This window comes from Borostomias antarcticus, assembly GCF_949987555.1.
Source record: "Borostomias antarcticus genome assembly, chromosome: 3".
Taxonomy (NCBI): Eukaryota; Metazoa; Chordata; class Actinopteri; order Stomiiformes; family Stomiidae; genus Borostomias; species Borostomias antarcticus.
Window position 1 is genome coordinate 34083230 of NC_140236.1, and position 25915 is coordinate 34109144.

The following is a 25915-nucleotide window of genomic DNA, read 5'->3' on the forward strand; positions in this document are numbered from 1 at the left end:
GATTAAATTTATCGTGATAAAATTATCTTTAAAACCGTGTTTGATTTCCGCGCTTTGAAAAACTCGCTGTAAATACTGTCCAGCATCAACCAAAGTTAGCAGCAGTCTCCAAGATGCACAATTTTTAAGTTTAAAGTCAATAGTTAAGCGAATTGTATGTGTGGTTTTCAATATAAAACTTGGTGAAATGATTTCAGTGTGTGTATCAGTAGTTTTTGAAAATCTTCAGCACATTTTACAATACCGCGATAATATTGATAACCATGATAATTTTGGTCACTATAATCTCAATATTAATTTTTCCCACTGTTACATCTCTGCTGGTAGGTGTGGCGAGGTAGAGACCCTGATTGGTCAATACATTTGGGCGCGGCGCATTCTTTGAATCCAAAATACAGAGGCAGCGGTAAACACGGAGATCCAAGTTTATTCTCAGAGCACTTCTGTTACTGATAGCTGAAAGGATATTATGCCAATTTTACCAAATAAAGCCAAACGCAAACTACCTATCCCACCTTAAATCTGTTTAGAATATTCAGTGTTCTGGTATTGGAAAAAATAACTCTCTTTACCATGTGTGACTAACCTTGTCTATGAAAATTCATGCCTCTTGCCGAAACAAAAAGTAGGTCAAATCTGATCTCCACAAAATTTCATCGCCCAAATGATCTAAATAATGCTGTATTAGTCAATCCAAAAACATAATTCATAAGACACATTTTCAGCTAAAAAACATCCTGAAAGTATATAGGCCTTAATGTATTTTCATGGTGACATTTCCAAAGTATTCATTTATTTGGGAGTTCCATACACTGTTCCACATACACACACACACACATGTCCATGTAAAGTAACCCCACAGTCCAAATGGGATGTCCTGAGTACAACCACAAACAGCGCTGGGTTGGATGAAGTCACACAGAAGGAACGCTACATTATCCATAATATGAAGAGGAAATGAAACAATCCATCACATATAAACCATCAATAAACAATGGATTCCTTTGGGTGATTAATACACCTCGCTTCCCCCAGGAGCAGCCTAATGAATGAACTGTTCCACTGGAGTCTTAATAATGTGTGTGTGTGTGTGTGTGTGTGTGTGTGTGTGTGTGTGTGTGTGTGTGTGTGTGTGTGTGTGTGTGTGTGTGTGTGAGAGAGAGAGAGAGAGAGAGAGAGACAGAGAGAGACAGAGACGGAGAAAGAGAAAACAAAATAGCTAAGGCTAACAAAAATAGCAGAATGGAGTTAGCAGTTACCGTACATGTAGCTTTACAAAAGAATATCAGGTTAAAACAAATGTATCTAGTGAGGAGAAACCGATGCTATCGATTGAAGATTTTGTTTGGCTGGAGGAGGACAAAGGCAAGGATATTTTGCAAAGTGAAACATGGTTGAGATCTCAAATATATATTAGACCGATGGTACATTTTATGAGATACCGGCAGAGATACCAGCAGCACATAAGCAACCAGGTTCAATCTTCTTGGCAGATTACAGTGCACCAAGTGCTCATTCACCATGATTAATAACCCTAACACTAACCCTAGAATGCAGTATTGTATTTGCTAGAAATATGTTTATCTTATGAACAAACAATTGAACATCTGTAAGGGTCAAAGCAGAAAAGAAGCAGCCAATTGTAGTCAGAAGTCTACAAAAATGTAACACTAAAAATATAATGTAAGGAATACAAACACGTATTTGATTTCCAATTAAACGTTGGCATAAAGGTAGTGAAAAAAATATATTAAGTGATATATTATCCTTCAAAACCACCACAGCACCATGACTAAGAAGAGACAAGAAGAATGTACTGTAATGTACCAGGCCAATGACATACTGTGCAAGTATTTGAAGTATTTTAGTGTGAAAAAAGTAGATTTTAAACATGAGATGACTACAGAACCACACACTACCTGTGTGCACACAAACACACTCTCGCAATCACACACACACACACACACACACACACACACACACAACTGTGATTCTTTGCCGAAATCCCCCATTTGGGGGCGGTGATATATGTGCGTGCCACTCTGGCGGGATGAGATATGTGGATATTGCAGGCCAGGGGAAGATGGGATGGGAGGGAGGGCAGAGCGGTCCAGGCTGGGGAGACGCAGACGGGGAGGGAGGGCAGAGCGGTCCAGGCTGGGGAGACGCAGACGGGAGGGAGGGCAGAGCGGTCCAGGCTGGGGAGACGCAGACAGGAGGGAGGGCAGAGCGGTCCAGGCTGGGGAGACGGAGACGGGAGGGGAGGGGAGGGCAGAGCGGTCCAGGCTGAGGAGACTCAGACGGGAGGGAGGGGAGGGCAGAGCGGTCCAGACTGGGGAGACGCAGACAGGAGGGAGGGCAGAGCGGTCCAGGCTGGGGAGACGGAGACGGGAGGGGAGGGGAGGGCAGAGCGGTCCAGGCTGGGGAGACGCAGACGGGGGAGGGGAGGGGAGGGCAGAGCGGTCCAGGCTGGGGAGACGGAGACGGGAGGGGAGGGCAGAGCGGTCCAGGCTGAGGAGACTCAGACGGGAGGGAGGGCAGAGCGGTCCAGGCTGAGGAGACGCAGACGGGGGAGGGGAGGGGAGGGCAGAGCGGTCCAGGCTGAGGAGACTCAGACGGAAGGGAGGGCAGAGCGGTCCAGGCTGGGGAGACGCAGACGGGAGAGACGGGAGGGAGGGCAGAGCGGTCCAGACTGGGGAGACGGAGACGCAGCCAGAGCTCCTTCCCCTTTTCTTTTTCTTTTTTTTTTGAAGCGCTTGGCTCCAGTTGCGATCAATAAGCAATCTGTTAAGGTTTTATTCTGTGAAAATGTTCCTAATAAAGACTCCCTCCGGGCAGCGGCGTTCACGGCGCAGAAACACAAGAAACAACCGAGCCGGCCAGCCCGCTGGTACCTGCCTGATGCATGTCCAGGAATTTGGGTCCCCGCGTCGGGTTACTGGGATGGGAATTCGCTCATGGGCCCGACTCCCCACTGGCTCCTGGCGAGGGGTTTCTGGGAGCAGGGGCGGGCATTGCTCGGCGAGCTCGGGAACGTTAATATCATGTTACTCCTGTTCTTCTCCCCCTCCCCGCGTGTAGAGAATGTGTCGGGTGTTGGGATGACACACCGGGGCGATGCTCGTGTATTTATCGCGATCGATAAAGGTAACCGACTTTCTCGGTGGAGGTCGCAGAAGAGGGGCAGGGGAGATTACACTTAAAGTTCGCCCAGACAAGCTAACGCGTTTTTAAGGGTCTGCTCGGAAAAGCAGGGGAGTGTTTCTAAACCCCCCGTTTGCTCGAACGGCGGCGCGTGGAGCTCATAATAACACGCTGGCGCGTGTCCCTCGGGCTATATAAGATATGAACCAATGTTATTCTTTGGTTTTCAATGATTCATGAAAAGGCTACACAGTATAGTTTCATGTCATCAATAATGAATGGAGAAAGCATTAAAAAATGTTCTTGTGCTTGAGTATACTCCGTGCACAATGGCATCTTAAAACAATTGCATATCAAATAACTAGACCCTGGGAACGACATTAGAGAAAAAATAATCTTTTTTTTTTTCAGGAAGAAAATCTCTTCCTTTAGCTCCAGAACATGAAGTCAGCTCAGGGTGTTCGGGAAGGTCAGCCGTTTCCCAGCAAACACTGGACCTCGTATTAATAGGTGTTTGTCAAAACATGCTGTTTTTGCGAGCAAAGAGCACACGCCGGTCAAAAGCCAGACGCAGGCTAAAACACAAATCCGAGCCCGGCCCCTATCGGGTTCATTCATCCGATGACAGTTACAGAGACTGACAGAGGATGTGGCTCGGGGAAGCGGTGAAGGAGGCGGCCTGCTCCTCATCCTAACCTAAAGGGACTGTTGGGGGGGCTGTGCTCGCCAGAGCGGACCGCCAGGCGACCTCGGGCTCGGCCAGCTGTGTTGTGGTGTCCCGGTCCAGGTCTTGACCTTGGCTAGGACACAGGCCTGCTGGGAAGGGGGGGGGGGGGGGGGGGGGGCGCTCCAAAACCAACCAAACCTATGCCCTCTGACTGTGTGTGTTTGTATGTCAGTTATTCAGTGCCCACATTCTCAGAGTGACCGGTGTGTGTGTGTGTGTGTGTGTGTGTGTGTGTGTGTGTGTGTGTGTGTGTGTGTGTGTGTGTGTGTGTGTGGGTGGCTGGGAGGGGGTCGAGCCAGTGGGCTAACTCCAGAGGAGAGCAGATTAAGGGGCAGAGCTGCTCCTCCACCCTCCCTCTCTGCCTCCCTCCATCCCTCCTCCCTCCCTCCATCCCTCCCTCCATCCCTCTATCCCTCGGGAGACGCTATTTAACATGCCCTCCTATTTAACCCAGGAGGAAGGACTTTTGAAGGACCAGCTCTTGCACACACAACGGTCAGAACACAACGCAACGCTCAACACAGCGCGTCAAAAATTACATCCTGGTTGTCTTGCCATTTGTGATTTAAAAAAAACAAGTCGAAAACAGTATGGTAACACAACACAGCCATTTCGACTTTAAAAGTGTTAAGACTTATGCGGCCGCTATTTAGATGCTATTGTTTACACAGTGAACGGCTTTCTGAGAGGATTTTATTTCAATGCCAGAAATATGACCAAGCTAAATCCACTTCCAACTGCTGAGGACGATCACAAGGGCACATGACAATGCCATTCAATACTACGAGCATCTTACTGCTCCACCCCCTCCTCCACACACACACACACACACACACACACACACACACAGACACACACACGACCCCACAACACAGTCACACCAAAACCCTCCCAATGTAAGCCACTACCATGCTCCCTCAGACGTTCAGGCAGACCAGGCAAACAACCTGGTTCAAACTAGCATGCCTTCCGTTTCCTCCACACACAAAAAGTCCACTTGAACAAAGCCTTTTAAGCCCTCCCTGTCTGGGGCCCCCTCCCCTGCGTTCTCCTAGCTGCGGCGGTGGAGGGTGGAGGGTGGAGGGTGAAGGGTGGAGGGTGAAGGGTGGAGGGTGGAGGGTGGAGGGGGAAGGGTGGAGGGTGGGGGGTGGAGGGGGGAGGGGGTGCTGTGTACGGGACGTGGGACTCGGCTCACGCAGTCTGACCCCACCCGTTTACTTTCAATGGGAGATCCTGGTCATTTGCAGCCACTGAACTCTGGCAACGGACACAGGAAAATGAGCTTGGGGTCTGAGAACTGTACGCGTGTGTATGAGAAAGTTGTATGTGTGTGTGGTGTGTGTGTGTGTGTGTGTGTGTGTGTGTGTGTGTGTATATATATATATAAGAAACAGGAGGGGGCAGTTGAATTTTCCTCTACCACAATAATCCCTTTTTGTTAAAACTAATGTGGCAGAAAAGGTTCTTCAACGGAGTCCCTCTCTCTGCTATCGGCAGGGTTAATCCCATCAGTGTCTCTCTCTCTCTCTCTCTCTCTCTCTCTCTCCGGGGTTAATCCCAGTGTGTGTGCGGAGCGGCCATGGCTGGCCTGCTGCTTCCCTAGATTCCCTAATTGCCCCGTTCCGCCCCAAGATTAAAACAGTCCTTGGAATATCTTGGAATGCATCCCCCCCCCCACCCCCCTTCTCTGCGTGCCCTTGCTCTCCCTCTCTCTCAACAGCCAGGCCTGTCCAGACAAAACCCCTGCCTCACAAATCTATACCCCGGGGAAATGTGCCAACGTCTTGCTTAACCATAGCTAATCACATCAGATCTAACAGTACACGACTGATAGAGTAGAGTCTAGACAGTATGGTGTTGTAGTAGGGGTAGTAGGGGTAGTAGGGTTGTTTGTAGAGAGTATGGTTTTGTAGTAGGGGTAGTAGGGTTGTTTGTAGAGAGTATGGTTTTGTAGTAGGGGTAGTAGGGTTGTTTGTAGAGAGTATGGTTTTGTAGTAGGGGTAGTATGGGTAGTAGGGTTGTTTGTAGAGAGTATGGTTTTGTAGTAGGGGTAGTAGGGGTAGTAGGGTTGTTTGTAGAGAGTATGGTTTTTGTAGTAGTGGTCTAGAATAGGGGTTGTTTGTAAAGAGTATGGTTTTGTAGTATGGGTAGTAGGGTTGTTTGTAGAGAGTATGGTTTTGTAGTAGGGGTAGTATGGGTAGTAGGGTTGTTTGTAGAGAGTATGGTTTTGTAGTAGGGGTAGTTGGGGTAGTAGGGTTGTTTGTAGAGAGTATGGTTTTGTAGTAGGGGTCTAGAATAGGGGTAGTAGGGTTGTTTGTAAAGAGTATGCCTCACACAGGCTGCACTCCTGTTGAGACTTTCATGTTCAGCTTCACTCTATGAGTAGTTAAGGCAAGGAAGACTGGATCTCCAACGTAGATAGATAGATAGATAGATAGATAGATAGATAGATAGATAGACAGATAGACAGATAGACAGATAGATAGATAGATAGATAGATAGATAGATAGATAGATAGATAGATAGATAGATAGATAGATAGATAGATAGATAGATAGATAGATAGATAGATAGATAGAAAGACAGACAGACAGACAGACAGACAGACAGACAGACAGACAGACAGACAGACAGACAGACAGACAGATAGATAGATAGATAGATAGATAGATAGATAGATAGATAGATAGATAGACAGACAGACAGACAGACTAAATTTACTTAATTTACCGTACGCTACCCATCTTTCCCTGCAGGCCATGTTCAAGCCCCAGGGGGGGTTGAAACCGGCTCTGCTTCCAGACAGTATGTCACCAGGCTCCCGCCAAGGACAACATCTTGCAAAGTCCTTTTCCCTAGGTGTGGTTATGAGCAGTAGTAATGACCCGTGAAATTCACCCTCGGCTAGCCTCGGCTAGCCCCTGCTAATGTGCGCATGCAACAAAGTGGCAATTCAAAAACACATCGTTTGGACGGAGCGGCTGAGCGAGCAGTTCTTCAAACCGCTAAAGCTTCTTTTGGGAGGAAAGAAGCAGTCATGGGACTATTTAAAGGTGCATGGTGTATTGAAGAGTTTTTTTGTTTTTTTTTGGGCTAATGATGTGACCAGTAGCTGCCTGGCACGATGCAGACAGACACAATAGGAGGGGGTGCTGTGGCACGCGACGCCTTCATGTCCCCAGGCTGGGGGAGATTCAGTGTGATTGTCACAATGTCACAGTAAACGAGTTTAAGTGACAGGTATGGGAGCAGGAATACATTCAGAGGAGGTTATTCGGGGACAGGGTGGAGGGTGGAGGAGACACACAAAGGAAAGTGCTGAGTGCTGTTTCCTGCACACTGTGCTCAATTAATATTATATTCTTGTTAAAACTGACACATACATTTTAAGCTCAATGAGATAACTTTTTTATAGTTCAATATTCACCTTTACTTGCTATTAGTTGATGAATTGGCCTTAGCAAGACCCCAAAAATCATTTTCGTGACATGAGACTGCATGAGACCATGTGAATTTATTATTTTAGAATTTCGGTGTACTGGCTAGTATACTGGCAGGAAATCTTCTGGTGGAAGTGGAAGTGATGCGATTTGCGTGTCACAATATCGCGAAAACACTTCAACCCACGAATTTATCAACACGCACATAAAAGAAAGAAGGCCGGTATTTCCCCGCCATCCTTCCAGAAAGTCCATTGAAGGAGCTACAATCTTCCAATCCAGTCTGCTCCACGCACGTTTGTTATCATATTTTTTCCCATCATTACAGCGAGTGGGGAATTGGAAGTGAGGTTCTTAAAACGCAGTGCCGATTTTATCACGACCAGAGAGGCCGCCAAAGTGACGAGATATCTCATGTAGCTTTAATTCAAGTTCAAAACAGCATTTTTTTTTAATTGTACAGAGATAAATTTTGTACAAAAAATTTACTAAATAATTGTATTTATAAATGTGTATGAGAATACAACTATGAGCTTTGAATGTTCAATAATGAATTGTTTTGGTAAGACAAAGAGGTCGCCATCAAGAGAAAGTATAGCTATACGTATATCAAACTGGCTATATGTCAAACAGGCTATATACTGCATCTATGTGGCTCTATATCTAACTGGCTATTTCTATATCTAACCTGTAGGTTCAAGTGACAGGAATCACCTTCTGGAAGTAATATTTCTCTCTAAGGAATACATTAATCCACATCGACAAAAGGTGTTTATTTAACAACTAAACTCCTACTCCATATTTCCATCACACATTGATTTTATTTTTTTAATTCACTGAATTAATGTATTCTAATCTGATGTCCATATACTTTCATTCTCAACAGTTGGTAAGAAATAGTAGATGGAATGCACTTATATAGCGCTTTTATCCAAAGCGCTTTACACAATGGCCTCTCATTCACCCATTCACACACACATTCACACACCAATGGTGGCAGTTGCCATGCAAGATGCTAGCCTGCTCATTGGGAGCAATTCAGGGTTTAGTGTCTTTCCCAAGGACACTTCCTGAGCCACAGCCGCCCCACATAAAACCTGGTGTCCTACTGTACTGTATATGCCAGTGGACATTGATGAGAAACAGCCAAGGTTGATTTATATGCAAGGCTGCATCCTAGTAATGACTTCTAGTAATTGACATCCCTGAATGAAAAACTGTATGAAATAAAACATGTATTCAGAGCGAGATTCCATTAAAAGTTGAGAGACAGAGAAGTATTTGTTTCACTGTCCATGCCGCATACAGTACAACAACTGTCAATTTGTTACCACCTTCGGGCATAAAAACCCTATTCTGAGAGCGGCGGATGTAAGGGTTACTGGATTGGGCTGCAGCGTGTGATGCTTACAGCTGCGTAGGTCGTTTGCGAAGGGTTAATGAGGGTGATGCGGATGTAATGACTGGGTGCCCCCTCGGTCGCTGGCATCCCCTGTGAGCCCCGAGCATCTGGACACCACCAAGAAGAAAGGATGCCCACGCCTGACCTCCTAACGAGGCCTGGGATAGTTTCTTGGGGATTCTTGGATAGTTTCTTTGGGCATAATTAAGTAGAGGGGGGAGAGCGGGTCACAGAGCAGATGAAGCAGGGGCTCGGTTCAAAAGACACACACATCCAGCTCAAAGGCCGGCCCCTGAACTGGGAGGGCGAGAGGGCCGCCCCAGCTGTTTAACACCAAAGCACGCACGCTCCATTTCCTTTCATGTCAGCTCCTGGGTTGTCAAAGGAGCCGTTTGAACCGGAGGCGAAACATAATTGAGAGTCTCAAGAATGTATTTTTTAAATATCTCTGCTTCTCGGTTCACAGCTCAAATAAAAGATAAAAAGTAACTGAAACTGATTTTGATGTTTCAGATCATTTTGTTTCGAAAGAATAGTCTACAGGATTTACAGTGTTTTTATGTTGACAGCCATTAGCCATCGGAGCAGAGCTACACAGATATAGCTATCGAGTACCATGTCATATACAGTATGTATACATGTACCTCTGGCCTAAACAGGTAGAGAGATCTGAGAGGAGGTAGTCTTGCGATACTAGACTTTCGAGATCTCTGCCTCCGCAAATCGGAAATTGTGGCTAGAACAGTGCCGAAAACCGACCCACCTTACTAGAAATTATGTCCTCCAAACAAACTGGAGTGGAGAAACAAAACAAAGCATTCACCGCCCGTTAGGAAGGAAGATACCGTACGTTGGATTGGATCTGCAATGCCGTTTTTTCAATCTATGAAATTGTTTCCACCCACTTTTAGCAACGAATTCTGGACAAAATGTATTTAGTCTCTAGTTGAGCGCAGCATTTAGAGATCGACTCGTGAGTCTAGAGAGGAGGTGACTGCTGAAGCTTCTCCAGCTGTATCATAAACAGTTTCAGTGCAAATTTGCAGGCGTCACACAATTTCTATCCGACAGACTGTTCATGGCCATGTTTGAGGAACCATTATACACAGGTTAACCCTAACTCTAACCCTGAGGGCATTGAGCATTTTGCTGAATGAGCCTTTCTGAGGGAATGTATTGACAGCTGTGGCCTGTGAATTGCGTGTTGGCTGGACAATGGCCTTGCTTTTATCAGAATCAATACCTTACCTGGTTTCAACTACATGATTATCTAATGATACAAATGTGACCAAATTGAAGCCATTTGATTGCATGCTGCTGATCAATGCACTTCCTAATCAGTCAATAAAACGAAATGCCATTTCCCTAGAGAGTTCATTTGTGGGCTTCACCAGATTGCTATCAGATGGGGTTGCTGCTCCGTGTTGACTGTTGGACTGACAGAGGTTCTTAACCCCTGAAGTTAAGAGGGAGGGAGTGATAAAGCTAGTCTAGGACTCACAAAGCTAAAACACATGGACCATCACTCTTTAAGAGGTGGTGCCCATATAGTATTTCAGGGTCTTTAGGCTTGTTGTGGTGGTTCGTTCCTCAGGAAACTATACCAAGAGGCTTCTCCCGAAAGTGAAGATATTGTGAAACGGTTTAGACACAAGGGCCTACTTATGTGGTCTCGGGCATTTTTTGGGGAGAGTTTGAGGTAATCAACCCTCTGACCATCTTGGTCAGAAAATCATGTGCAGTGGGGGAAGGCGGTTGTGGGCAAGTTAGACATCTAGGTTTAGTTATAGCCGTGCCTTAAGAGAAACAGCACTCTGAAATTCATGGTTAAGCAGAGCTGATGGGAAGTACTGAAGACAACATAACTGGTCACTAAGTGCTTTAGGAGCGGCGCATTCTTTTACACACAGTGGGAATCCCTCAACGGGGAGAGGACCAGCCTATTAAGGACAGTAGAGAGAGGGTGACCAGCCTTTGGGGGACAGGAGAGAGGAGGTGACCAGCCTTTGGGGGACAGGAGAGAGGAGGTGACCAGCCTTTGGGGGACTCATGAAGAGCTCACTTTTATAGCATACCTCCCCCTGAAGCTACGAGGGAGACCTGGAGAGCCTTGCCTAACTGGTGAACAGCAATACTCAAGAACCTAACAGCCGCTTCACACACAACTACATCCTCCACAGGGCTTTCCCCTCGAGGGGGAGATATCTACTTAAACCCAGTGTCTCTCCCTGCACCACAACGAGAAGTCCTACCCTCTTCGGCAAACTTCAACCATCCCCCCCCCCCCCCAAAACACACACACACACACCACCCTCCATTAGGAAAAGGACTGTGGAGAGTTGTGTGAAAAAGCTCAAAGCCTTCCAGAAGAGAGTGGCTTTTGAAGGATAAACCCCAGGATTAGGAGGTAGATCCCTTTAGGTTTCTCCTGTGGGCCCCACAAAACTGGCACAAAGGAGGATATGAGCCCCTCTTTTCACAGCTCATCACGATAACCGCCCCCTAGCCAGATCAGATCTAAAGTGTGGGGGAAGGGGTGGTGTTCCGGATCATTCCGATGGAATTGGACCGATAATGGAAATCATGATGAGAGACTGAAACGGTCTTCATCTTAATGGGGCGAGGCTGTGATACAGTGCCAAGGTGAGCACTCAGATCTCAAGATGAAAGTGAGAAGCATTGAGGAGAACTTCGCTGCTCCTGCAATAATGCTCGGCTGAATACAACACGTGTTCAGCAAACAAAATACATTTTCTAAATAGATGATGATACTGTACATAACAGGAACTAGGTCTACAGTAGATTTAAAATCAGAGAATGATCAACCCTAACAACCAAAAGCACTAATTCTAAACTTAACCAAGGCCTCAGACTATATCCTGTACACGCTCAATTCCACCAGATATTCCTGTCTCTTGTGGACTCTTGGAAGATTAGCCAATGAGCTAAAAAAAAAGAAAGAAAAGATATCCAAATAAATGAAAACAAAACAAATCTGAAAAAAATGTGTGTGCTTAAGTACTTTAAGTAGTGCTCATCTTGAAATGCTCAGCCAAACCACCAGCAGCAATTATATATTGATCAATACCGTTCTCAGAAAAGTGACTAAATATCTCCTCTCTCACTTGCCCTTAACCCCCTTAAATTCCATTGACTAATTAGAGTGGTAGCCTACTTCAAACTATGGAGACCCCCAAGTGTTGGGTGACATTCAAAATGGAGGTCACTCAACACATAACATGTGTGGGCGCATTTGAAAAAAAGGCACCCCCCTCTAAGAGTGCTGCCGATCCGCCTTGTGTCATTGCGGTGTCCAAGAACACACCTTTGTTTTGAGGGCCCCGTAATTCGGCTTAACGGTGGGATGAACAAGAAAAGGGAGTCCCTAATCCTATTAGTGTAGCACCTGAGCTGGAATTGCTAATCCTGTTTAAAATGACTACACAGCCTCTGTAATCTCCCTCCGTATCCTGATGTTCAGCTGGCTTCAACGCCGCCCTGAGGTGAGACTGCAACTTATCATCACTCAGGAGCCAAGGCCACACCGCAAAATCTCACCGCCACCTGGATTACCACTGGGCGCTGTGGTTTCACACACCGCCTATCACACACACACACCCAATGCGCGTACACACACACACACACACACACACACACACACACCCTGGTACTATCAGGTGTATACGGTATTCACGGCTCCTTGTTGCAGAGGCCATAGCTGTTGAGTGTGCGGAATGGGGGAACTTCCTGCCTTTTGTTTCGTGGTTGTCAGACTAGAGATATGTCAGACATGACGCAGAAGATGCTTATCTTTGTACTGTACAGATGAAGAGGATAGATGGTATGTGTGTGTGTGTGTGTGTGTGTGAGTGTACCCGCATTGGGTGGGGGTAGGGGGGGTTGTACTGCAGTTGTGTGGAAAATGGGCCCCACACCCATTTCGGTGTTTTCAGTCCACTCAAACTTGGCCAACAGAAAAGTAAAGCTCTAAGTGCTAATTCAGAACCGTCCATACTGAGGGGACAGCGTGGGCGTAGTTTCAGAGAGAAGAGCACCGGTGCTCTGAATGTGTTTTCCGGTGATATTGTCCATATTCGCACCCTTAAGCGTTCATGTCCCATGCCTTGTCTCGCAATTCCAGACAACTCCTAAACAAGCCTTATACTGTATCGACCCCCTTGGCGGTCTATGTACTGTAAACCACGTTCGGAGCTCCCGGCCCCTAGTCAGAAGATTCTGGCACATGCACAACGGTGCTGGCTTCCCATTGTCACGCCAGTCATGATCCCACTCCTGTTGCTGCCACTGTCCTCATCTTCAAACGCTTTTCACCCTCCACCTCCCTCCCCTTCTTCCTCCCGTCTGAGTCCGCCTCTCTGAAACCGTCCGCCTGCCAGCGCGCAGTCAAGAGGTCACCTCCATTACTCTCTCTGTGATTCACCACTTTAAGGTGTCGCTAGAATCTCCGAGACATCAAAGTTTTGGCAAGCCGTTTTGTGACGGCCTCTGTGAGACACAGGACACCCCGTCGGTTTGTTGTCAGTCGATGGGGAAGGTAGGAAGAGCACAAACAGAGTTGGCTAGCTACACGTACCGTCGTTGAACTAAAAATCCGCTTGTTGATGACAAAGGTCTGTGGCACGGCTGACGTCACTTCACACATGGGAGTGAATCAATATCACAGCAGCATTGTAAACCCCCATAATAGCCAGCCAAGTGAAAAACTATCCTTTTGAGCAGCTTAAAGTTCTCATCTATCCATTCTCAAAAATGGTTCCCTTTTTTCAGTTCACATGCAGCTTACCCAGATGGTAGAATTATTCATAAACCTTTAAGAATGATTTTTTTTTTTTGTTAAATCTTGTAAACTACAGGAGTAATTTCCATTTATTGTACAGATTTAAAGATGACCGTAAAAAGAAAATAAAAAAAGTCAATCTTTGACCAAAGAAACACGTAGTATTATGATCCAGAAGCTTCATGGTGGTTGAAGCTTTTTATCATGGAAGTGACCTGCTGTAGTGATGTAATCCTTCAATAATATCAATCTTAAACCAAAAAAAGGAATCAAGATAATGATATATTTTTTATTGTTTTATCTGGGTGTAGCAGAAACTGGATCAGGGTTTAGCAGAGTCATTTATTCAGTTTGGATAAGTAACCATGAAACCACATACATTTTCGAGGAGAAAATTGAGAAAATTCTACCTATGAATGATACAATCCTACTTTAATGTAGGTTTGCTAAGTGGTGCAACTTTTGCCGAACTGTACTTTCTGTTCTGATCGTCCATGGACAATCGGCCTCCTGCCTTTCCCAACCCCGAGACCCCCAGACAAAGAGCTTTTCTGGGCCATGTGAATGACAGGCTTGACGTCTGCTATTCAGGAAAAAAAGGCTCCCAGATGACTTGGGAGTAACGCCACACTTTTTCAACTCGCTTTTCTTCTTTCTCTCCATTCTACATCGTTCCAAATCTCCAGTCGTTTGAAGGTCAAAGCTTACCGTGCACTGAGCTACGGCAAATCCCCACCCGCTCACTTGAAGACTGAACCATGTGTGCCAGAGCCATCACTCGTTCACCCTGTCACACGGCCAAGCTGCACTATGAAGAACCAGGTGAAGGCCTTTAAGACTGGCCAGCCTGCTAAAATCCCCCAGGAGGATCAAGCCAAGTACGGTATGATATCTGTAAAATGCAGAGTAAGGTCTCAAAAACATCTTAAAAAATAAAAAAGAACAGATAATTTGTAGTTATCATTTTCGGACACCCTCGTTTCACTTGGGGATGTCCAAACCCATAGACATATTACAGTACAATGACGAATCTCAAAGTAATGCAATTTGTAAAATTAGATTTAAGCAATGGAAAACCCACTAATAGCAGGCAACTAAAGCTAGCCATTCATTAGCTTTACAGTGGAAAAAGATTATTAGAGATGGGGTTTGTGGTCATAATGCACCAACACAATCCAGAAATTCTGTATTTAAACTGAATGGAAACAGTCAATGAACAATGTTTTCAATGAATTCGGATATACGTATGGAAAGAGCACACAACATATTTGAAAAGGGTTGTAAAAGCATGTAAATACAACCATTGTGTCCAAGAAGTCCTTGGGAGCAGTTCACATTACTCAAACTAGATCCCCTCCAGTGATCTATGAAATAGTCTTTAATCCACCATCTTAAGTGGGTAACAGTCTTGTCCTGAACAACATTTAATAAATCGGCAAAGACAAGGCACTTGCTTTGCATTTCACCTACTGCATCTCACAGGGTCTGAAACTGAGGTAACCCAATCCACATGCAATGCAGATCTACAATCCTAAATGAATGTTATTCTCAAGGATAGTACTGTTAGGGAATGTCTCATGAAAACTCAAATCAATCAAGATCGCTACAAATGATGCCTATAGCCTGCAGTGTGCTGCTTAAAATAATGCATGACTTGGATCAGCCTTTTTGGTCTTTTACATGTTGAAATGCCAATCCATTAATTTGTTACAAATATTAAGAATATTAATGTATCAATAATGAAGAAAAATGTGCGGCGACAACAATTTCCAAACCTATCTCACCAAAAATATTTCGCAAAAATACAAAACATAAAATTCTAATAATATTCTTGATTGTTTAGAATTGATTTTGTGCTGTGGGTCAGGCAAAAGCCAAACAAATCTATTGATCTTAACATTTAAAAAAAATATATTTAATCAAAACTACTATGCACAAAAAAAAAATCTGAATATATTATCTAAACTCGCAGTTTTTCAATCACATTTCAAACAACTGGAATGTAGATTGTAAAATGAGCTGGCGCACTGTTAAGTCGATGAGACAGGAAAATCAGTAACTGTCATATTTAAATGATAATGAGTGTGCAGGTTATTTTTTGTAGTCCTACAGTACGGGTCCTATGTGGGCGGGACAGCTAATACTAACACTATCTTTGTTTTCATTTTTCTGTAACTTTCTTATACTTGTATAAACTGAGAAATTCACATACTAAAATTACAAAATTAAAATAGAATAAATATCAACATAAATGGAATGACCAAAAAATAAACTCCTATGCCGCTACATACTTTGCAAATATAATATCGGTATCTGAAATACAGTTTTGCGTATCTAGTCAGATTTGCAACCTAGGATTCAAGAATTCAAGTATCTTTGTCATATGTACCTTGTACAGTTAAATAGTTTGTTACTTGCTATGGCTCTTCTCTGTCCTGGCCCCGAAGTGGTGAAACGAACTGCCCACTGACGTCAGGACAGCAGTCACTGCCCATTTTCGTCGCAGGCTCAAAACTCATCTCTTCAAGAAGTACTACAACGATCCTCCCTCTTAATAACTTACTGTATTTTAGATTGCTATTCTTGCACTCTGCCTTCAGCACTAGATTATGCTCTTAGTCACTTGTTTTAGAAAGGAGATGTACTTGTGAGTTCTGACAAGTACTAGTACATTGTCTTTTCCTACGTTAAATGCAATTATTGTTAGTCGCTTTGGATAAAAGTGTCTGCTAAATGACTGGAATGTAATGTACTGTACTGTAATGTAGTTCTCTATATATAATTTGGCAACATAGCTTTGAAAGGTCATGAATAACATGCCACATGCACATGCCAACTCAAAACTAACCCTATAATCCTATATTAAAATTAGATATAAACATATAATCAATATGATAGAATTAATTCTTCAGAGGGTTATATCTCTGTAATCTAAATGATCAAGCAATCTAATTTCTAAAAGAATTACAAATACAATCAAAAACACCCAGTAGTACTGGCTTTGTCTGACTCTCATGGTCGGGTCCATGCATCTCTTTCAATTATCTCAACTACATGTGAAAGTATTAAGGGGTCTAGACACTTTGACCTTTTTACAGAGCTACAGTTAACATACCAGACCATCCATGGATAGTTCCTATGTCATTAAAACCTTATTTGGTTCTGCAACAACAAGCATTGGCCTATTTTTCCCTCAGAGTGTTCATTGGGTTCAATTGTGTCACATCCTTTCATCAAAACAGTATGAAGAATATCCGAACATGACACTGACACGCTGATATGGTACAGTAAGGGCCTAGTAAACCTACCCAGTGAGTCCCTGTTGCAGAGAAAGAGCGCTGCATAGCGTACAGGCCATCCCTGTTTCCAACAATCCCAACAATTTCCCCTTGGGGATAAATAAAGCCTATCTATCTATGACGTTCCTCATTCAGCTGAGTGTTTGATTATTTGCTCATATAGCGTGACCCTAAGAACAGGGAAGCTCCTATTTAAGCCAATTATAAAGAAATCCATTCTGTCCAGTATGAGAAATGGATTTTGAAGGAAAAGCACTTTCAGCGATGTCGTAAAACTCTTACAAGCAATATGCAGGTGCTGGCTGGAGTCACTCTGTCTCCTTGACCGCCTCCACGTTAATGTGCCCCCATGCTCTCTGTTATTACTGCGCTCTGCTACTTCTCCGTACACGGTCAACCATGAGGGTTCTCCATTAGTAAACCATGCCTCATAATGAGTGAAGAGAGTGGGGCTGCACAAAGAAGACAGAAGTGGCCTCTGGTTTTCACTGGGTCATACTTAAGTAAACCACCACTTCATACAACTTCATAAATGACGGAGAAACGGGACATTTAACGAAAACGGTCTCGTCAGGAGGAGCTGCCTGCCTGCCCATTACAGTAATTAAATGAATGTCGTGCTGCAGAGAGATGGCAGATTAATGAGGAGAAAGAGAGTTTTAATATGCTGTGGGCATGAATTGGTGTCAATAAAAGTAAACTAATTCCAAAGATCAATTAAGTGAAGCACCATAATTCCCCTTTTAACGAGCAGACATACCAATACATCCATTACATTTATCCAACGTTTGACAATGTTTTAACAGGCAACAAGCCATTAGGACGTTTAAGCGGTGAACTGCTGTCCCTTTTTATAGTGTTTGGTAGAGATGTTACACAGAAATAGCACTACGATTGTACATAAATCCCATTAATGTTATTCCTATAAATTGGAGAAACTAAAACAGCGTTGTCCGCAGTAAACTCCTTGAACATCCACAACTAAAATAGTAAATGAGTTCTATATAATTCTTATTATAAGAATGTGATCCATGATCATTTTTCATTATCCCCACAAGCAGGCAGTATGACAACACTTTACCCAGTGGTATTGTTTAGCATAAATCTACAAAATGAAACAAAAATCTTAAGAGAAAGAGTTATTTGAGGTATTCTAAACGAGGGTGTCTGTCGTGAGAAGGGTGAGCAGATGACTAAGGTTTTCCCAATGTGTCCTCATCTTCCATCTCTGTCACCGTAGCTACATTGCGCCTTACAAAGCGAAAAGTTTCTCAGCTCTCTTGGTACACAAGACTGCCTGCATTCAAGGCGGCTCAAATGTGGGTCAGCCATTAAAATGCATGAGCAGTGCATGTGGGTTGATGAAGGGCTGACACACCGTTAGGGACACGTTCACATTCTGATTCCAGTTTAATAAATGAAACAAGCAATGCATTACTTGTCATCCATCAATATTTGAGATCATGGCAACAAGCAAAAGTAACAAGATAAACTAAGCAACTCACAAACTACTCTGCTGACTACTGGCCCTGTGACAGGTACACAGGTACACTGTGACAGGTACACAGGTACACAGGTACACAGGTACACAGGTACACTGTGACAGGTACACAGGTACACAGGTACACAGGTACACTGTGACAGGGACACTAGTACTCTCTAACTCTGGCTGAGGACATTGGAGCGGGAGGCTCACTAGAAGTTGGTGACAGACTCACTGACTGAAAAGACTTTCCAGAACCATGCTTTGTTGGTTCTCCACTCATATTCCAGAGAGGATAAATCAAAGCAATGTACCAAGTTGGGATTCTTATCGCTAATGTCATATATACATATAAGCCAGATAAGGCAAATTTAACCTCTTACCACATTTCAAACACATTTGTTGATGGGTAGGACTAATTTCCGTTAAGACACGCCAGTGGTAGCCACTGTGAGGCATGTGGAGTATTAGGAGAAGGACTGTAAACTACTCCAATTCCACTGGTCCACATTAGCTTAACCTTGATTAACATTGGAAATTAAGTACTGTGTCCTAACAAATGAAGCAGGCTTTGGCCTTCTCTCCGGGTCATTTTATTTAATGAAGCTTTGAACCAAGATTACCGATTAGCCGTTTCCTCTTTCATATTAACCGCTTTTATAGATATTATGAACCAACTTTAATCTTTAATGAGATGCTAGCTCTTTAATGGAACATTGTGTCAGGTCATTAATGACCAACTTGAGTTAAAATATGTATAAGTCTCTAGGATAATTTGGAGCTGAAACTTTTAAAATCCATATCGTCCCTGGTACTCTAGAAAACTAGTAAAGGGCATTTAATTTGCTTTTCTCATTTTTAATCTTCTTTTCTTTTTTTTTATTCCACTATCCTCCAACTCTGCTAAGTAATGGACTGCAAACTAAATTGTGGCTACGAATGTAACAGCTGAATTAACTGACCTATCCTTTCTCATATCGCATGTCCGCCATCTACCCTGCTGTAGATGAGACGGCCGTCTGCATGGCTCCACAGTACAGCTGGCTAAAAGGAACGAGTGTTTTATGTGATGGCAGCAGGCACTTTTTTTTTATTTAATCGAATTTCCCAAGTAACAAGTATGCTACCCGTCATGGGTAGCTCCATTTCACATTCTAAAGAAGAATGAACTTTCTAAGAGTAAGTTTTATGAAGACACAGATCATTCTCTGTACCTTCACCGTGGTGTAGTCCATAACCATCACTCGATTATGCCACTGAGAGAGACTTTTTGTCTGGACACAGCCACTATAACGGAGCACTATCATGGGATCAACCCTAGTTTACAGAACAAAGATATCTCAAGCATGTTTACTCCAGAGTGTAGTCTAGAGATCTCCAACCATGTGTGTATACTATGTCCTGCACTTTGTCAGGGAGGGCATTAATGGAATTCGTTTTTTTTTTACCTTCAGGACACCAATTCCTATTTTCTGTGAGATAGCTACATGACCAGAGAAGTAATGAGTGCATTATTTAATCCCACAAACACTAGGGAAGGAAGAATGGCTCTGCAAATTTCCAATCCCATGATACCTCAGGCTCTAATTAATTGCAGGCTGATTGGGGGAGCACATTAGTTGAGTGACCCCTGAAAAGCTATAGCCACTGGAAATAAAAGAAATTAATTTATGTCATTCATCGACAAATTTGGAATAGACTTACAACATTTTATGACCGGTGACAAAAAAATGCACCCATCCGTCAAAATATATTACAGAGAATAGTACGATACCTACCACAGTATACTGCAAAACGTATATGCAGTACTAAGGGTAAAGAAAGACTTCTGAGGACAGGCACTGCCACCTGGTTCAGGCTACCCTCACGGAAAACCCTGAATACACAACTAGAAATGTGTCCGTCTACAGAGGCACTGAACGCGGAGGCAATATTTCCAACGTGTTGTGGAAAATGTATGCAAAATTATTTAGGTTTTAAGATTGAGTTTCCTTTCAAATAGTGATTCTCATCCAAAACATTTTGTACCAAACATACAGATGTCAACCATTTTCTGTAATGACATCAGTTATAGGCTAGTGTAGAGCCAAGTGATGCCTCCATTTAAAAAAATAATAGTATGACGTTAACATGTACATACCGAAAAAAACAAAAGTGATCTTTTCTGCAATTCAACTTAAGTTAAAAGTGTTTCCATGCCTAAACTCTTGCGACTAACTTTAATCGCCATCCATGTGTTCCCATTGTTTCAGTCCAAAAACGTCTCCCTTCAGTGAATGAGAAAATGGCGGACCACGAGGTACACCAGCGCAAAAACGATGTGACGCCACCTAGAGGGAGCCATGGCAACAGTTACACAGCTCCTTTATACAAACATCTAACTTCAAGGTCAAATCCCCCTTAAGGTCAGATCCCCCTTAAGCCTATTTCCATTATTTGGGAAGTGATGCCTTGGTATGACTTCAAAGCTTCCCCTCAAAAATACAATCATTCTGTCCAATCTGGACAGTCCTTGAGGACCAGCTAGAGTTCTCATTCCACTCAACATTCCTCAGTAACCTCATTAAAAGTCTGATTTGGTGCTGAGCCAAACTGTACAAAACAGGCGTACAATTCTTGAAAAAGGACTAGCCACTCAAGTGTAATGTTCCCAAAACTTTATTTAAACAAACAATATTTCGATCAACCAGATCTTCTTCAGGTAACGATCTAATTGATCTAATTATTGTTTGACTAAAGTACCGGGAGCATTACACTTGAGTGTGGAGAGCCTTTTCCCCGTAACCTTGGCCCATGTAGGTCAGTAGGGAGAGGTCTGTTTTAAGGAGAGCAGACATCATGAAATAGCAAAACATCACTTAAATTAGCTGGCAGAACAGAGAGCAACAGCATGTATGTTAACAGTTAACCAGTCCTAATCCAATTTACACAAAGTGAGATGGCAATGTGGTGGAAATAAGCAAAACAAAATCATGCATGAGATTCCCAGAGCTAAACAGATTTGAAACCAATCAACAAGAGTGGCCATTCATTCATTCATTCATTCATTCGTTCATTCATTCATTCATTCATTCATTCAATCAATCACTTAATTTGATCGATAGAATACACATATTGTATGTTTTTTATTGGAGTGCGAACTTATTTGGAGTTGGTTTAGAAAAACTATTAACTAAAATATAAAAGTATAGCCTAGGTGCTCATATTTGAACTACACAAGAATCTACAGTAATGGGCATGAACAAACGACTCATTTTACATAGGCTACACAATATGTTTGTTAAATGCCATGGTATTTGTATCGATGCATCTCTTAAGACACAGATACCTATCAGTATACATTTTTCAGATGGCTTAAATACCTAATACCAAAAAAAATGTACGCTGATGCAGATCTCACAACCAAAAAATGCACGGATCTCATCACTAACTTCCTACATTTAGTGTTCCAGTCAGTACTGTAGGGTCGGCGCTAGGCCCGAAGGCCTGCATGAGTACAACCTTCCTCGAGACTTGATCTGGTCAGCACAAATGTGTTCATTCAGAACAGAGCACATGCACTACACCGCCACCGCTCATATCTAAATGAAAGTTGCAGCAGTCTGGTGAGGATTTAGGATGTTCCCTGGCCACATCCCAACACAGGACACATCCACACAGTAATTACACTGCCACCACCAACTGGAACATTCTAATACACTTTGTTATTCTAATACAGTTGACTGTTACTACAGTATCTTATAGTATATAGTTATTATTACAACTACTACTATTGCTATTACAACTACTACTATGGATAATACAGCTATTAATACACTTCAACAGTTGACTATTACCATGACAACTACAACTACTACTATTACAACTATTAATACACTACTGTTACAGCTATTAACACACTTTAACAGTGGACTATTGCTTTTACAACTACAACTTACTATTACATTTATTAATACATTTTAATAGTTGACTATTACTATTACAACTAGGCCTATTAATACATTTTAACAGTTGACTATTACCAATACAACTAAAACTACTACTATTACAACTATTAATACACTTTAACAGTTTACTATTACAACTGTTAACACACTTTAACAGTGGACTATTGCTATTACAACTACAACTTACTATTACAATTATTAATACATTTTAATAGGCTAGTTGACTATCAATATTACAGCTACACCTATTACTATTACAACTATTACACTTTAACAGTTGACTTTTACTAATACACCAACAGTTGCTAGTTTAGTTTTAGTTTGAAGAGACCAAGAGGAAGCAGATGTTTCTGTTCCCTTGCTGGAAGAGAAAGAAAAAGCACCCCAGAAGCTTTTTTTCCATCTAAATCTTCTCCACTGTTCAACTCCACTTATTTTTGGAGAAGGAACATCAAGGTAAGAAAGGATTTTATGAGCTGCTTTGGCAGCTGATAGAGAGAGAGGGGGGAAGGGGGGGGGGTGGATCAAAACACTCATTTCCCAATTCTCCATAAAAGAGAAAAATACATTCCAAAATTATTTTCTTCGTACCTCGGCTGTAAGTTTGAATGATTTTCCTTTAGGATTCCGGTTGATCAGAGTTTTGCTGAGCTACACTAACAATATGTTGTTTCAGCAGCACTGCCACAGTCCCTTGCATATGCTCCAATGAAAGCCTGTATTACACATCTTATTGCCATATAATCACATTCTGGATTTGATGTTTCAGATCTTTTTACCTTGCAACGTAATCCACAAATAGAAACTCATAGGGAGTTGCATAGTGACTTGTGTAATTACCTAATGTAATGTGTAATGTGAATCAGAAATGTTTATGTGTAAGACAGATGAGGCTGTCAGGTGAGATGGATATGACTGGAACAGGACTGTTTGGAAGGTCGTATTTATAATAACTAGAATCATACTGCACTGCTGCTACTACAGACATTGCTATACAGTATGTACTCACTGCGACTACAGACATTGCTATTTGTAGGCTACTCACTACTATTACAGAATGCTGTAGGCTAGTACTGCACTTAGAACAACACTAAACAGTGTGTACTCTAGGTCATAAATCACAAAAATAAATATATAATTTAAGTTGTTAGTTCAGTTTGTACTAGTCACATAAGTGATATACAGTATTTGCTGTTCGTTACAGGTACATCAATGTCTGAAGACCAGTGACAAGACATTACAGGGCTCCTGAATTCTCAGGCCAAGGTTCAAGGTTCAAGCTGCTTGATTTGTCATAGGTTCAAGCTACGGGTACCATGTACCTCAGTGAGATGCTTTTAAAGGCCTCTATGTGGTTTAAATACTTGTAAACCATTTTCCAAGTACTGATTAAGAGGTTTAGGATAAAATTGGCAATGTAATCTTCCTGATTAATGTGGTTTGAACTCCTTTTGACTACATGTAAATACTTAAGACTGATTAGGTTAGTATATAATTCAGTTTGGGAAATCCTAGCAATATTTTCTCATCAACTCATAGATTGAATATACAAAACGACCATGATGTAGGCCTAATTGGTTACCCGCATGCATGTTTGTGCAAATTCAGCTAACTGGTCAAAATGTGTTCAACGTTGTCTCTGCATCTATAATAGATGCTCGTGCACTGTACACATCTCTGATGAGAATAGTTGATTTACCATGCCTGATAAAATCACATCATGTAACTGAATATGAAAAAGCTATAAAATTATCTAGATTAGAGGGCCCAACGTTTTAGGGTACTGGTCTGCAACTGATGAAGATTCATAATAATAATAATAACTGATGAGGATTCATAATACGTAACAAATGTAGGACCCCATAATCTTCTAAGGAAAACAACTTGTCACTTCTTCCAGACCTGAGGAAGTTTTGTCTGGGCCTACATTCGCATAGGCTATAGCCTACTCAAAATGATGAAACGGGAGTTGGTGGGCGTAGGAGCTTTGGAGCCTGTAACTTCTCAATTTAATAGGCTAGGATATGCGACCTATGATGTGTCTTACCTGGGGTTGGTGCTGTTCCAGTAGACTGCATATCTGTCCGATATCAACTTGCTATCGTCCGCCAATACCGCGACCCAAGATAAGACGGCAACAAGCAGAAGCGTCAACTCCATTTGATCAGCTAAATGCTTCTTGTTCATTATGGGCAAAGGCGACCTCGGAAGTTGCGTCGTTTTCACTTGAAGTAGCCTATGGGTTGTTGTATATCAATACAAACTGTTATTGATGTTCAAATATGCATGATGCTCTCCAAGTCGCATATGGTTAGTTCCAGTCCACGTTCAAATTCCAAGTCCTCTGTCCACTCAAGTTGAGAATTTACAATGTAATTAAATAAGAGTATGATCCGTGAAGGTTATCATCGATGTAGGCTACGCATGCTGTGGCTCAGGTCGCCCTACTACTTTTCAACGGTAAACTTTTCCAATAACTATTAGAATCCATTTTCTTCCGTTGCTTTGATTGACAAATGGAGCCTATTCTTTAGGCACGGCGCAAAACATTCATCAAATCAAGTCGAATATTCAGTGAAACCAAATAAACAGCCGTCTGTCCTTTAAATCCATTACTCTCCAGCATACTTTCGAAAACTTTCGTTGGCGTGAATAAGTCAATTTCATCCATTCAGCACTGCGCCCTCCAGCGCACTAGGCTACTTTTGTAAATTATAGAGCTGTATTCCATACATTTGCACGCAAAACGAAGTCGATTCAACGCAGTTTCCAAGTCTAGGGGGTTTGGTGTGCAATGTTTGATTGCAAATGTAGGCTATTTCATGCAAGCCAACGTTTCTCCTGCTCCGTCAAAGGACCCTCAAAAGAACCCGATCCTGCCTGCCAATCCATGAAGACCGCTGCTGTAGCCACACGAATGTCCAGTTCTCCTCTTCGGTCACTCACAATCCGACATGGAAAGAAAATGTGTTCTTCCTATACGTGTTCAGTAAATTGTTCTTCTTAGGTGAAAGTTGTCCGTATAACTGTTTTCTTGATTTCGCTCCTGGTCGCGTCCTCCGTGTCCACTCGCCGCTCCGCTAAGCTTGGAGTGAAGATACGGAGACGCAGCATAAACGGTAAAGTTGCTGGTGCTATTCCTGCGACGTTAGGGGTCTGCTGTTCAGAATAGGTCGATTTCGCCTCATGCCCGGTGCTGCTCTTCTCTTGTCCCTGTGTGTGGTGTAGGACAGCCCAGTGAAGATGGCATGATTTTCTGCTTTTCGAGTCACGGTGGTTTTCTCTTGCGCGCCCTCTCTCTCCTTCAGCACATGGGACTTGCGCAGCGGTCGCTCCATTCACACACGGCTCCCCGCAGCGGGGCGGAGCTGCGCGCAAGAGGGACTGCTGGGGGGACCCTCAAAAACTTTTTGGACTAAAGATTATTTACATTTCAGAAAGTTGTAGGCTACAACAATAAGCTTTTTGGATTTGTTTTAACATATATGCCTATCGCCTAGCCTACTTTAAGGTGCATGTCTATTGCTCATATTCACTCATGTGAATCCATGTTTACAATAGTGCGTGTGTGTACTAGGTGTGTGTTTGTGTGTGTATGGGGGGGGGGGGGGGGGTATTCAGAAACGTTTGTCCAGAATTCTTCTGATGGTCATTGTGTTTGTGGTTCCCTGAAAC

The 25915-nt window shown here is 42.9% G+C and overlaps 1 protein-coding gene across 1 annotated transcript in view; it reads right to left on the reverse strand.

The window, feature by feature from the left end:
* The window catches only part of LOC311307352 (ephrin-A2-like), a gene marked incomplete at its 3' end in the record, with an annotated part of 131343 nt that extends 106832 nt beyond the window's left edge, over positions 1-24511 (reverse strand). The window contains exon 1 of the mRNA XM_084436147.1: positions 24288-24511. Coding sequence (XP_084292273.1) covers positions 24288-24427 — 140 coding nt within the window. The 5' untranslated portion in view covers positions 24428-24511. The remainder of the gene's footprint in view (positions 1-24287) is intronic.
* Positions 24512-25915: the final 1404 nt, after the last annotated feature.